Source organism: Histomonas meleagridis (genome assembly GCF_020186115.1).
Source record: "Histomonas meleagridis strain 2922-C6/04-10x chromosome Unknown contig_11, whole genome shotgun sequence".
In the NCBI taxonomy this organism is placed as follows: domain Eukaryota; phylum Parabasalia; order Tritrichomonadida; family Dientamoebidae; genus Histomonas; species Histomonas meleagridis.
Genome location: NW_027150754.1, coordinates 24,911 through 40,889, shown reverse-complemented (window position 1 = coordinate 40,889; position 15,979 = coordinate 24,911). Strand labels below are relative to the sequence as shown.

Sequence of the window (15,979 nt, the reverse complement as noted above, 5' to 3'; positions counted from 1 at the left end):
ATTAATAATTTCATTATTAATCAAGCAGCTGAAATCGGTAATATATTTCTTGTAAAATATTTCCTTGAAACCAATCAGCGTCCTAAAGATATTTTGGTATATGCAGCTAAATCAAATAATCTTGAACTTATTTATTATTTTTTAGATCAAAAAGGAATTGATGTTAATGTCAAAGATCAAACTCTTTTCAATATTTTGATGTATTAATAAAATATTTGGAATTTTTATGTATTATTTATGACAGCATTTTTATGGGCTGTTATTAATGGATGCATAGAAATTGTAAAATTGCTTCTTGAAGAAATTGATGTGAATGATAAAGATGTTTATTTGTTTTATTTAATATTTATTTTAATAATTTTATATTTCAAAAAAATATTTGGAAATTATTTAAATTATTTTGGACAGCACTTATGTATGCATCTGAAAATGGACATACAGAAATAGTTAAATTACTTCTTGAAAATAAAAGAATTGATATTAATGCTAAAAATATTTATTTGTTTTATTTATAATTTATTTTAATAATTTGATATTTCAAAATAATATTTGGAAATAATTTAAAATATTCAAAACAGCACTTATGGAAGCATCTTCAAATGGTTATACAGAAATAGTTCAATTACTTCTTGAACAAGAAGGAATTGATATTAATGCTAAAGATATTTATTCATTTTATTTAATATTTATTATAATAATTTGATATTTCAAAATAATATTTGGAAATTATTTAAATTATTTTATACAGAACTTATCAAAGCATCTTATTATGGTAGAACAGAAATAGTTAAATTACTTCTTGAACAAGAAGGAATTGATATTAACGCTAAAGATATTTATTCATTTTATTTAATATTTATTTTAATAATTTTGGATTTCAAAATAATATTTGGAAATAATTTAAAATATTCAAAACAGCACTTATGGAAGCATCTTTAAATTGTCATACAGAAATAGTTCAATTACTTCTTGAACAAAAAGGAATTGATATTAACGCTAAAGATATTTATTCATTTTATTTAATATTTTTTTTGGTGTTTTAATATTTAAATATAGCATTTGGAAATTATTAAAAATATTTAGAACAGCACTTACATTAACATCTGAAAAAGGTAATACAGAAATAGTTCAATTACTTCTTGAACATAATAAAGCACACAAAGTCTTGTAAGCGAAAAATGCTCACCAAAATAAACCTTATCCTTAAATAAAATAAGATAAACTTTTCCTATTTCACGTACAACTTTTAGGGTACCCTTAAGGCAGGAGCCCGTTTATGAATTAATGATTTTTTCGCACGTTAAAATTTCAGAAATTTTGTTTCTTTCACATGATCCCAGAAGATGCAGGTGGATTTCCACCAAGAGATACTCCATTTACGATTTTTATTTCCAGAAATAGAGAACGTACTGCGATTGAAAACCCAAACTTAACACCAATAATGATATCACAAAAATTAGCAGCAGAATGGGCTTCATACACTCCTGAACAACGAGCTTTGTATAACGAAGAATCTAGTTACTCATTTGAGGAACCTTACAAGCAAAAACAAAATGATTATAACCCATTATGTGAAGCAGTTATCAACGCTGCAAATGACATATCAACACTCCCACAACCAACGGATATGGCATCATATGTAAATTGGTTAGGCGCTCAAATTGTTAGTCAATATTATTCAACCCATGGATGCCTCCCACCCGAATTAATCGAAAACCTTCAAAAAGGAACATTTATGTCACAGCCTCCATCAAACCTTATGAAAAATATTATGAATCAAGCGTCCCAAAATCACAATAACTGAATATACTCTAATTCATTGCATATTCATTATTTTCCCATATTTTGAAAAAAATCTCTTTGAGAAATTTGTTACATTTTTTTCAAGTATTTTTATTATTAAAGTTGTACATAAAAATGAAAAAATCATCAAACAAACAAAACAAAGAAAATTATTAAATTATTAAGTGAAATATGTGGATTTACCGTCAAGATAAAGACGCATTCATATGATTAAATTATAAACCTTTAATTGGACATAAATAGATGCAGTGACCGTCGAAAAAAATATTGTTTTGTTAATAAATCGATACACATTTATAATAATTTTAATCTGTAAACCAAAAAAATATTTATAATTATTAATGCTATTTGTTAAATACTAAATTATTTTAATTTTAATTTTTTTATAAGGGTTGACTCTTAATGAAACGATACAAATTCTCATAAAATGACGACTTTTTGATAAAGACGATACCTTATTGTGTCTTGTTTCTTGAATATGCAATTCATCGGTTCTCTAATATAATTTAACATGTATTAAATATATTACATAAATTAGCTGAAATATATTTTTTTTTCGAACATTATACATTAATTAATGATGTAATTTACATGTTGATCTTCATTAACTTGAAAAAAAACATTAATTAATGAAATAATATTATTAACTTTTAAAACATAAATATTATAACTATTTACAATATGTCTAATTTTTGTGAAAGATATAATAAATAATGTATGAAAAAATATATATTCTTAAGAATATATATATATATATATATATATAGACTAATTAAATCAAAATAATTAGAACACTTTTGATTTATAAATTTAAAGGGGAATGATTTTTAGGGAATATTCAAAATATCGAATATATAAAAAATGAGTTACTATTAAATAATAAGGATAAAAATTAATAAATAAAAGAGAATTTTATCATAATAAAAGAATGAAAAAAAGAAAAAAAAAAATGATTTATAAAAAAAATTAAAAAAATAGGTAAACAAATTAGTATATGTAGGAACTCGCCGGTTGACATGATATAGGGAAAAAATTTCACCAAGGCTTCACGCTGGCCATTTTTTAATGCATTTTTTATCATTCATAGCTCCACACAAAGTACAAAAGACAAGCACAAGTAAAAAAGTAAAAGTAAAATCCAGATACTAACATATGTTAGCAATGATGATAATAATCGTTTTGATAAAGCAAATGAAATGCTTTTTTTGGAAAATGAAATAAATAATATATTATCTTCTATATATAAAGCTTTGGGGAAAATGCGTATTGTTGAAAAATAAAGTTATTTCCAACAAATTCTAAATATTGCAGAATCTCCAAAATGAAAATCTGATTTTCCTTTGCAATTGCCACATCCATTAAACATGAAAAGACAATTATTACATTTAACCAATCATTAAAATTATTAAATAGCTTCTAATTAGATTCGACCATTGATTTTCTTGGTTAACAATCAATACAAGTAATACTTCAATTAAAACAAATTAATATTACAAACAAATTTACAAATACAAATAGTTGTTAAGGTGATTACCGGGCAAGAGCAGCTGAGATTCCTGCTTCGAATGTTACTTCACCAATTTCCCTTTCGCTGTTGCTCATTATTTTTGCAGTTGATGTGAACTTTCGTGTCCCTTCGATGAATGGCGATAAGATTAGTTCGACTTGACCAATTTTGGAGGTTCGGCCATCCGCAACTCTGCAAAATTGGGCAAAGATGGAACCTTTTTCTATGTAAACCTTAAGAACGAAATCATTTTTGCAAATAAATGATAATTTGCTATCAAAAAAACCTAAAGTAGGATCTATGTACTGTGTTTCTTTGGGATCTTGATCAAAAAGACTTAACGAAATGAAAAACTTTGAGTCTTTTTTCGCAATAGAAGGAGATGGTTTGAAATTTCCAAAATATATTACAATTTCAACAAGACCTTGACCAACCTTATTTGGACTTTCGAAGGATTTAATGTGAATGGCAGATCTTGTATAATCCGAATTCTTTCTTTTATCATTATCATTTTGATCAAGATTTTGTGAAAGATTTTTAAGTTGTTCTTCTAACGTCGAAATTTTCTGACGTTTGGTAGTGATGCGTTTGTTTAAAATATCCTCTGTTGATTCATATTTTGCTAATTTTTCTTTTTGCTCATCGAGCATGGCGGTTAACTTCTCAATTGAATTTGAATACTTTTTAACGGTCTCCGGTGTCCAACTTTTTTCTGACATCTGTGACAAGAACACTAAAAACCTTTGATCTTCAAAAGGATCATAATCAAGACTATCAGCCATAGCTGAGAATGTTTCTAATATTTTTTTATAATCTTCTTGAAGTTCATTTAATGTATTTTCAACCTTTTCTCTATCAGATTTTGTCTCTTCATATTGAGGTTTAATGTTGTTTAACTCTTCTTCAAGTGCTTCATTTTGTTTATTTGTATCAGATAATTCATCCTCAAGTGATTTAACTTCTCCTTTCATATTGGAAAATCCTTCTTCAAATTGTTTTCTGATCTGTTCATTTCTTTCTTTTTGATCATCTTGGAGTTTTTCTTTTGTTTTTGTCAATTCATTAACTTCTTTTTGTAATTTTTCAGAATATGATTTTAATTCCTTAATTTTTTGAATTTCTGCTGCTTTGATTTCTTTCTGCCTTTCAAGCTCAGCTGCTTCTTGATGGTATCTTTCAATAATTTTATGTTCTTCTTCATATTGTTGTTCTTGCTTTTCATGAATATCCTTTAATTCTTCATATCTTTCTTCTAACGCATTAAGACGTGTTGTTAAAAGATTAATTTTTGATTCTTTATCATGAATTTGTTTCCATTTTTCTAGAACATCGAAAAGACTCATATCTTCTCCAATTGAATCCATTAATGATTTTAAAGGTTCTTCTGCAGATTTATAATCTTCTTGTAAAATTGCACTAGCAGCAATTAAGCGATTTCTCATTTGTTTAAGTGAGTTTTTCTCTATTAATTCTTCGATTGCATATTGAATATCTTGTGAAGTGAGATTGATAACTTTACTTTGGGGTGCTCTAGAAATTTTGTTTTGTTTTCTTGTTGATGAAAAATTTTGAAGAGATTTAAAATAAATAATTTGACGATTTAATGTTTCAAGTTGCGTTTTTTTATGTGATATTTCACTTTCTAATTCGAGTTTTTTTTCTTGAAGTTCTTTTACATTCATTTGTGATTTTCGAAATGCAAATGGTGTTTGACTTTGAACAAAAACACCTTGATTTGTAATTGCAAATTGCATATTTTGTTTGAGTCTTGAAAGTCTTAAAGATAAATATTGAATTTTTTGTTCGAGTTTATGAACATTTGCTGTCTTCTTATCTAAAATTTCACAATTCTTAAGGAATTCCCCTTCTAATTCTTCCCTTGGGTATTCCATAAGAAGTTTATTTCTGTGTATACTTTTCATTCTTTGTACCTGAAATCTAACGGTCGTGCCGCCATAAAAAAATAAATCATTCAAATACAGTTGTCACACTGACATGTTTATTTGTAAAGCATACAACTTAAGTATCGTATGATTTCGCGATTTTTTGCAGCCAATCTACCACCACCAACAGAAGAACAATTAACTACTTCCCTTAAATCGCTTACTTTATCAATTAAAACTCAGGTTGTATCAATTGCTTATGAACCACGTTTTCAATTAATTGCTTTAGGAACAGCTTCTGGAGAACTCCACGTAATTAATTCAAGCGGAGATTGTTTTGTTTCCGATCAGTCGACATATTCGCCAATCTGTAAACTATTTTCACTTCCCAATACATCAACTTTTTTATCAGCTTGTAGTCGATATCTTGTTGATAATCATCCATTCCGTAAATATGAATACAAAGGAAGTGAATCATTTGATCTTTTACAAAACTCAGAATTTCGAAAAGTTCCTTCAATAATTTCTCATTGGGTTGTTCATCAAGATTCCATAGAATTACGTGCTACCACCATATCATTCAACATTGTTGACATTGCAATTCCACCAGATTATCCCAATTTTGCCTTGATTCTCACAGACAAAGGATCAATTTATGGTTTTTCCATTGAAGAACTTTCATTCACCAAATTATATGTTGATTCATTTGAAGGCTTAAATCCACGGTCAATCTTTTCATCCGGCGACACCAAATTTTATATCACTTTGAATGATAAAATCGAAGAAGTTAATCTCCAAACAATGGTAAACAAAGATTACTGTTCCATTTCATCCAAATCATTTGATATTATAAATTATACTGCATCAGTAACAACAGATGAAGGACTTCCATGTAAAATATATGGAAATAAAATTCTACAAAAATTAGATGTACAAAATGATTCCACTGTTATTTATACAGGAATGATTACTGAGAATGATTGGATTACAATTGTTCATACTAAAATGGGAGATAAAGTATATATTAATAACATGGAAAAACTTTCATTAGGTAAAGATGAATTAATTGTTCCCGGAGTATTAATATGTTATAAGAATTTCTTCCAAAGAACGGAACCGAAATTCGTAGCAATTGTTACACATACAGGAAAAATAATGTACTTAGATACAACATTAAATCCAGATATACATTTTTATACGGAATTATTTGATCCTAAAAAAGCATTTCTTGATGGAAATCATTTGTATATATTTAGTGATAAAAAGATTTTAGATTTTAAAGATTATAAATTTTATCGATGTTATGATAATAAAGCAGGAATTCCATTACATGTTAAAAATGGACAAATGTTAATCACTCAAAATGATCCGATGTATTTAAATGTTGTTAATATAACAAACCAAGCAAAACAACCAATGATTAAATTAGATTTCGAATTAATTAATTATTCACGTCCAATTTTAACATTTTGTTGCAAAGGGAATATTTTAATTTTCATAGACTTAAGTCAAGATTCATTTTTTTATGAAAGTTCACAAAGTTATTATCCACCAGAAGGTACTATAATGTGGCGTGACTATGGCACTGATCAAAAAATCACGATTTCTGTTAAGAATCATTTAATTTTAGGGAATGCAGATAAAGAAATTTGTGGAATGAATGAAAACATTATATTATTTGAAGTCATTAATGAACAAGGTAAAGTTACTAATCAAGGAAATTATATATTAATTGTAACTAATGAAAATATATTTATATTTGTTCCGAATGATACCAAATTTAAGAAACTAAAATGTATTCAAATGAATGGAATCGTTAATGCAATGGTTACTGAATGGGGTTCTTTAATTCTTCAGTTACATGACACAATACAAATAATTCCTTTGCCTGATATATCCCAGAAAAGAATTGCTTGTTTATCACTTGAAAATGAAGTTAAAATCGTTTTTATCCCTTTCAAAGGATTTTTAATGTTCGAAAAAGAACAAATTTATTTATATCTCCCTGAAAAAGATATACAAAAAAGAACAATTTTCGAAAATAAGCCTCAAATTGAAAAGCCGAAAATAAATTCTTTCATGAAATTCTTCGGATCAAAAGAAATTACTATGAAAGATATGGACAGTGCATTTCAATATCAAAGAATGAAAAAAGTCGATAGTAAATTAAGTGAATTAGAAGAAAATATGCAACAATTGTTGGTAAACGCTCAGAAAAGAGGCGAGCAACTAAATGATTTGGAGGCAAAAGCTAATAATTTGGCAAATATCTCACATAAATATTATAAAATTAGTAAGGAATTTCATGAATAAAAATTTTAGTATCATTGCAACGATACATATATTTCTGAGTATTTTCGATCAAAAAGCATTCAAAAAATTGTAATTTTTTGACATTGTTTTGTTTTTAATAAAATCGCATTTTTTATGTATAAAAAAATTTATTTGTTTAATCATTTATTCTTTTATTCGATAATTGTTATGTTTTACCTTGATTAAATAAAATAATAGTTTTTATTGGATAAAATAGCGATCAATTAATGTAATTTTTCGGCTGAATTTTCGGTTTTGATATTCACCGAAAATAACCGGTTATAAATAAAAGTGCGCAAATTTTTGAATAAAAAATTTTTTATATCAAATGACATCGAAAGCCTTCGACACAGCTGAAGTTCTTTTTAATCATATCGATTTAGTGACAGCTCGCTTGGATCAGATTGGTATGTTTCTTAACCAGGTTGCAATAAAAGAAGAATTTAAATCAAAACGTGGCCAAGAAATTGTTAATTATGTGAGAGATAACATCAAAATCCTTACAGGAAAAGGCACTCAAAAATACCCTAGTAATGTAAAAAAGTTTTTAGCTGAATACAAGGCTAAATTATCAGTCGTTGCACAAAATTCTGATTATATTGTTAGTTGGGCACGTAGTACAAGAGAAATTCTTCTTAAATTATGTGAAAATTCGGTTGAATTAGATATCCGTTGGAACTATCTTTTTTCAATTCGTTTTTGTCAACTATTTAATATGCTTTCAAAGATTATCTTTTTCTTCTTCCACTTTTCACACCTTCGAGCTATTGCTGTTCTAGGAGCTATTACTGATCCCAAGCCACAACTTACTAATAATATTTTAGAAGTTTATCGATTTGGTTCATCATGTGCCACTTCTCCATTCCAAATGCTTGAGACCAAAGAAGGAATTTTTGCATCACATTTAGGTCAACTTATATCACAAGTTGGTCCATTCTTAATTCAAGTATTAGGACAATGGCCATTAATAGATTGGCAAGACTTTGATATTTTCACGCAGACTCAAACCCAACCAGATTCCACCTTACCAAATCTTGAACATATCATATTATCAAATCTTACATGTCTTACAGAAATGTCATATTTCTTCTTATTATCATATCCAGACTTTGTTAAGAAGCATTTACAATTCAAAGCCCTAATGAATGAACTATTTTCTGAAAGTTATGGAATCTCATTATCACGAACTGTCATTATCCCATTTATTGAATTACATGAAGCTTATCAGAAATGGCAAAATGCGCCATTAGTTAACTTAGAACAAATCAAATATCAATTAGAAATCAAAGAACAAATTTCACATCCACAACGTATAACACATTTATTAGTTTTACTTAAAGGTGTTGTTCGTATAGTTGAGTTTAATCCAATGTATGCTCCCAAATTAACGCATGAAATCACAGCGTTAACATCATTTTCATCATATGAATTATCCATTGTATTTGAAAACATTAATACTATTACTAATGAATCCATTGAACTCTTAAATATGTTAGTTACACTTGTCAAAGTATATATAATGTATTCGACTGATTTCTCACGATTTTTAATCTTTAATTTAGGATCAATTGATTGTTCATATTTAGCGCAACTTAATCAACAATTTTCATCAGGTTCATTACCTTGGCAACAATCATTCACAGCATATTTAGGAGATTTATTATATGACTTACAAACTACAGTAGATTTAGAAGAATTTGATAAAGGTACACGATATGATTTTACTCCATTTTTATATACGCATGGACGATTAGTTCATTATTTTAACTTATTAAAGCGTACAAAACGAATTGCTTATTTACAACCAGTGTTTGAACATTTAGAAACGATTCGTTTCCATATGGAAATAGCACAATCACCAATACAATCATTATTACGTTTTTGTCCTATTCATACATTTTGGCGATTTACATCTAATTTTGTCAAATTTATAAAAGAAGGGAAATGTGAAAAAGATTTATACATAGTAATTATTGAATTATTTTCGATCTTTAATTTAGATATTATATCAATGTCTATACATCAAGGAGTATTAAAAGGTATGCGTGATAATATAACTACAATTCGAGCAGATATCATGACACATTTGAATAAAGTATTAAATACATATTTAACAGATTCACCATTTACAAAAATTATTGAACAAAATCGATTTCAAACGTTATTTAATCCATTACCATTTATTCATTCGATTGAAACGTTTAATGATAAACAAATGGAAACATTTACAAATCTTAATAATGAAATTCGACAAATCCAAATATGTTTAGGTCATATACCAGATACAATTGATATTGGAGATAGTAATATTAAATTTAGGAGTTATATTGCAGAAAATATTACGAATAATACAAATCAAATCTTATTTAAGAAGAGTAAACCTAATAGTTATAGTATTGATTCAAGTATATCTGCAGCTACACAATTAGTTTGGCCTATTTATAACTTCTTAAGTATATCATATTCTCAAAAATTATATTTAGCAATATTTGAAAATAGTTGTTCGACAGAGAATGTGAATTATTTAGATTTAATCTCTAAATTAAAATTAGATCATAGTGATTTTAAATTAACAGAAGAAGTTAATGTTGGACATTCAGTTATTGAGAATTTAGAAGAACAATTACATCGATTCTTACAACAAGGCTATAAGAATTCATTATATTTACCACATTCTAAATCATTTAGTACAGAACCTGCGTCACAATTATTTTCATTAGATTCATTTGAACATTTAATTTCAAGTTTTGGTATTCATTCAGGTTATCAATTAGATATTATCTTAATATCTTATGCAAGTAAAACTATGTATCAAATCTTTGATATCTATACAAAGTTATCAAGTGAAATCGCATTATGGTTACAAGACTTTCATATTGATGGTGTTAAATGGATTGAATCATTTAATAAAGTTGAAATCCAAAAAGCAGCAAATGAAATGATCAAATTAGGTAATATATTAGTTATTAGAGATATGTTACGTACTTCTATAATGAATATTACTGAGAAATGTTTACCAGGTTTTACATCGATAATATCATCATCTTATAACAAACGAAAAGTAGATAATTCTAATGAAAAAGAATTCCTTATAGCAGAATTATTTACTAATTTGAATAATTATCATTTTATCGAAATTTCATTAATTAATAATTATAAAATTACAAAAACTTCAGACGCAATAATGTTCTTCTTTTATTTCGGTATGTTATTAGGTGTACCATTGTTTAAAGAATGTATATATTCTTCTGAACATGAAATAATTACAAAGAATTTACATTTGTTCCCAATCGCATTAAATTATTTCATCGAATTATTAAACACTTTCTCTGTGTCTTCAGGTATCCAAATAATTAATGAAGGAATGCAAGTCTTCTTCGACGTGTTACAACATATTATCGCAAAATATAGAACGGATACTACAATTAGCGCAAAAACTATTAATAGTTTCATAATATTCGTAGATATGATACCACAATATATTAAATCGATAGAATATGGAAGAACAACGCAGTCGTTCCCAAGTAATATTATAACAGACGCGTATAGATATATGGAAATTAATAAGGAACAAAATATTTTGCATATCGATGACGAAAGTAATGATAAAAAAGGAAAAAAGAAAAAAAGGAAAATGTCAATCCAATAAATGCGATGAAAAGAAAAGTAAATAAATAAAAAAAATTAATTTGAATTTGTATACGAAATATTATATCATATGTTTGATATAAATGGAATTTTGTTTATGAATAATCTTTGAATGATATATCATATGTTTGATATAAATGTAAATTTATTTCTGAATAATCTTTGAATGATATATCATATGTTTGATATAAATGGAATTTTGTTTATGAATAATCTTTGAATGATATATCATATGTTTGATATAAATGGAATTTTGTTTATGAATAATCTTTGAATGATATATCATATGTTTGATATAAATGGAATTTTGTTTATGAATAATCTTTGAATGATATATCATATGTTTGATATAAATGGAATTTTGTTTATGAATAATCTTTGAATGATATATCATATGTTTGATATAAATGGAATTTTGTTTATGAATAATCTTTGAATGATATATCATATGTTTGATATAAATGGAATTTTGTTTATGAATAATCTTTGAATGATATATCATATGTTTGATATAAATGGAATTTTGTTTATGAATAATCTTTGAATGATATATCATATGTTTGATATAAATGGAATTTTGTTTATGAATAATCATTGAAAGTTATATCATATGTTTGATATGAATGAAATTTTGTTTATGAATAATCATTGAATTATATAAATACTTAATCTAGATATATCGAAATATATAAAAAAGATTTTTTTTAATGATCTTTCAAGAAATGATGATATAAATCATTAGAAATATGTTAAAGAAGGAGTTAATCCAAACCCAATCACACAAATAACGCAAAATGATGAAATCTAAAAACTTCAAGAAATATTGTCACAAGAAAATTTTAGTCAACTAATTCAGTCATCACATTATGAAAGATGGTCATTTGTTAATAAAAATAGTGTTAAACTTATTGATTATGGAGCATTTTTTGGTTCAATTAAATGTTTTAAACATATATTATTAAAATAATTCTCACTTAAGGAATACTGGGAAATATGCAATTGCTGGTGGGAATCTTGAAATTATTCATTTGTGTGAATGACATCATTCATCTTTTACAGAATCACTTGAAATTGTAATAGAACTTCATCGAAATAATATTTTTGATTATATTTATGGAAACAAATTTCTCCGAGTTCCTAATTTTAATATGTCAACAAGAAAATATATTTTTTCTTGTAATTATGAATTGTTATTATTTTTTTTTATAATATATAATTGGACGTTATTGATATTATATGTGAATCATTAAAAAAATCAAATCAAATGAGGATATATAGAGTAAGGTTTAAAGACATGAGTAATATAAATATTTAAATCTGCAAGTTCACCTAATACCGCCCAAATTTCACCAAATGCAGCATCTGAATTTGTATGTGGTAAAACACTTGGTGGAATGTAGCATGAATATGGGCTATTAACGTTGATATAACAACATAGTTGCATAATCGACTTGTTTTTCTTGAAACATTATCAAACAAACAAAAATTATATTTTAAATTATATATAAAGTTTATTGTTTAAATCATATCAAACATCATCAGACAGTTTAGACTTTATACCGCCTATATCTTATATTATTTCTTGTGTATAGTTTTTCCAAACATATTTCAGTTTTAGGTCGTTCGCCATTTCCTTTACCCATTTATCATTTTGTGGTTCGTCTTTTGTTAATAATCCGAAAACAGAATTTTCATTTAAGAGAGCCATATATCCCGCGTTATTTACATTGTCGACAAACAATGCACGTGAACCATGTATCGCAGTTGATATTACGTTAAAATCTTGTGGATATGTTAACACTTCATCAACACATTCAACACAAACTGATTGAGAAATTTCTTTTGTATAACTTATGTTTTTAGATTCCACAAGAAAAATAACTTTATTCTCAATATTGAACTCGCCAAAAGCATTTCTTGTATTTGTGAAGTCATTTGACGGTTTTGCCCTAATTCTGAGCTCACTGAATTTTTGGCAGTTTTTGTTCGCATCAAATAAACGTACGTTTTGGAACTTGGAAAGAAAATCGAAATATTGATTACTCTTATCATAATAAACCATTGTTAAGGCATTGCCTTCATCACGAAGGAGATTAGCAAGTGGGTTTATAACATCTGTAAAAAATAGATATGGATTTCCATCAGGAGGAGCAATGAACATATGAATATATGAATCATCATTAACACACTTAGGCTTAGATTCTTTAAGGTAATTATCAGCTTTGTTGTCAATATTCTCCAAAACATTGAAATATCTTCCATGTGAAAACTCAAGTTTTGAAGAGCTAATAACATTTTCTGAAATGAAAAACGTCTGGAGATTTTTGTGGTCAAGGATAACAGATGAAAATTGATGATCTTCTTCTTCACGAATTGTATAAAGACTGTTACCAGGGTAGAAAAGACTAATATGATTTATTTCAACAGTGTTGTTGAATATCATTGTGTTTGCAAAATAAAATGAAACTGTTGGTCTACCATAGAAACTAGATAGAACAAAAAATGATATATGATTTTTGGTTGAGTTCTTGTCGAAATTGAAACTATTTCCAGATCCTCTGTATTTGGTTGTGAATATACCTTCTGTAACTGCAATGGTTATTGACGATTGAACGCTTCGACAAGTAATTTCAAAGACACACCTACTTTCGTATGCAAATCTAATTGTGTTAGAGCTGATACTAAAATTCATTGAACGAATTAATGAATTTTCGGTACGATTTACACTCATTCGACTGACTTGATAAAATTTGCTGTTCCATGTATTATAACACCCAAAAAAGCATACTATAAAAATAAAGGAAAATAATGCTATAGGATTGATTTTTGATAAATTATATGTTGTGGAATCCTTGGTTTTGAACATTTATCACTTTTTACTTAAAAAAGTCCGAAAGGTGATCATATTGCATTCAAATTTTGGTTATTAATCCATAAATGTCTAAATTCATTAGTTCTTTGATAAATGATTTGAAAATTACATAAAAAATCATTTTGAGAATCAAACATTTACATAAATCATTATACATATGACAACTACCACATACCATATGGATACTAAAATTTTCAAGCACATAAAACATCGAATATGCTTTATTTCATTCCTATAAAATGATATATATCATTCATATAACTTCATTTAATACGTATGTAAGTTAAAAAATAAAAATTTTACATTGTACATTAAGTTCCCAATATTATAAATCTATAAACAAATTTATGTTTTCATTCTGTTTAACAAAAAAAAAAAATTATTTAAGATAACACAATTCAAACATTTTACTATATCTCATCCCAATGTTTTTTCATATCTTCCAAATCCTTAATGACTCTTCTTATCTCGTTTATGTTTGCGTCACTTTCTCCCGAAATTATTTTTTTAGCTTTTTCCATAACTTCATCATTATAAATTTCGACTTTGTTCATATTTTCTACAATTAAACTCAGCTTTGATTTAAGTTCATTTTTCCGATTTCTTTCTTCTTCTATTTGTATTATTTTATTTACATTTAATTTCTTCGTTTCATACATTCGATCATATAATGATTGCATTTCATATTCGACTTGCAGACAATTTCTTGAATTCCCTTTACACATTAATGCACTTCGTATTACAGGTGAAGGACTTTGCATAATGAGAAGTAAATTCCGAACTTTGTTATCATCATTACGACGTTTCGTTATATTTTTGAGTGTATATGAACCAATAATATTTCCGGCGCCTTCTGGAATCTCTTTTTTATTCGCTGTGATGAAGATTTTGGTACAATTAAAGTCTTGAAAGACAATATATTCTTGACAACCTTTCCGATGATTACAATATTCAAATTCACTTTTCCCACATTTACATGAAGATGTATAAATGGGTGGCTTGGTAAGTGGTATCATTGGATATTGACTTTCATTAAGTGAGGATTGTAAAAGATATATTGACCCAAGTGCTACGGATTCCATTTGTGGGAGATCCCAATAAACATCAATATAACCGACCACTTTTTGAATGTATCGTTTGATAAAAGGGAAAAGTGTCACACCTCCAATGAGTTGAACTTCGTCGATTTCATCATCAAGTGACGATTCTACAACACGATAAATCTCATCTAAATCATCACAAAGTAGTTCTTCATAGGAATCTCCATTATTTATAAGTAGTTTTTGTGCTTTGGAAATTGAACAATTTTCTTTTTCAGCAACTTTGCGAATAAAACTAATACCTCCAGTTTTCTCACTCCATTCATATGTTGTCTGCGTTCCAATCGGATTATTTCCATCTAACTTAAATTCAACTCGATATGATCTAATTCCTGAAGCACCAACATCAACAAAAAGAACACGGTGCGTATCATAAATAAATTTTTTGGAGAAACGGATTGCGTAAAATTGAATAATTGCAGATGTTTCATCAAGAATATTAATCAATGGAATTTTGGAAATAGACACTGCTTGAATGATTGATTTCCTTTGAGATATTGTGAAATAATCATGTACAGTTATTGCAACTCCTTCAATATTAGTTGTTTTGCATCGTTCATAGATTTTGTGAAGCAAAATTGAAAGGAATTCAGTTGCGTTCAAAATTTTTGGGATCTCAAATTCAGTTGAAAATGATCGTCCAATTATTCGAGGCAAAAATGGGGCACCCGAATCGGGGTGAATTTTCAGATACTTCAAAGCATCATTCCCAATTTTTATCTCAACTTGAGATAATCCTTTCACAATCAAATGCTCTCCATCATAGTTATTAGTTTTAATTGCGATTGCGGATGGCGTCAAAATTTTATTTTGATGATTTTCAATCATTTTTGGATGACCAGAGAAAGTGCTA

General features: G+C 27.1%; 4 protein-coding genes across 4 annotated transcripts; 2 read left to right on the top strand and 2 right to left on the bottom strand.

Annotated features, from left to right (window-relative positions):
• Positions 1–1,330: 1,330 nt before the first annotated feature.
• On the top strand, positions 1,331–1,804 carry GO595_000622 (uncharacterized protein; the record flags this gene model as incomplete). The annotated part of the gene is made up of 1 exon (XM_067919552.1): positions 1,331–1,804. One exon carries the CDS (start codon positions 1,331–1,333, stop codon positions 1,802–1,804), a length of 474 nt encoding a protein of 157 aa, XP_067779091.1.
• Positions 1,805–3,333: 1,529 nt separating this feature from the next.
• Positions 3,334–4,752, bottom strand: GO595_000621 (uncharacterized protein; the record flags this gene model as incomplete). The annotated part of the gene is made up of 1 exon (XM_067919541.1): positions 3,334–4,752. One exon carries the CDS (start codon positions 4,750–4,752, stop codon positions 3,334–3,336), a length of 1,419 nt encoding a protein of 472 aa, XP_067779090.1.
• A 3,082-nt stretch (positions 4,753–7,834) lies between these two features.
• GO595_000620 (uncharacterized protein) lies at positions 7,835–9,329 on the top strand (the record flags this gene model as incomplete). Its single annotated transcript, XM_067919530.1, has 2 exons — positions 7,835–9,259; positions 9,315–9,329. The coding sequence occupies 2 exons, from the start codon at positions 7,835–7,837 to the stop codon at positions 9,327–9,329; spliced, it is 1,440 nt and encodes a 479-aa protein (XP_067779089.1).
• Positions 9,330–12,724: 3,395 nt separating this feature from the next.
• GO595_000619 (uncharacterized protein) lies at positions 12,725–13,846 on the bottom strand (the record flags this gene model as incomplete). The annotated part of the gene is made up of 1 exon (XM_067919519.1): positions 12,725–13,846. The coding sequence occupies one exon, from the start codon at positions 13,844–13,846 to the stop codon at positions 12,725–12,727; it is 1,122 nt and encodes a 373-aa protein (XP_067779088.1).
• Positions 13,847–15,979: the final 2,133 nt, after the last annotated feature.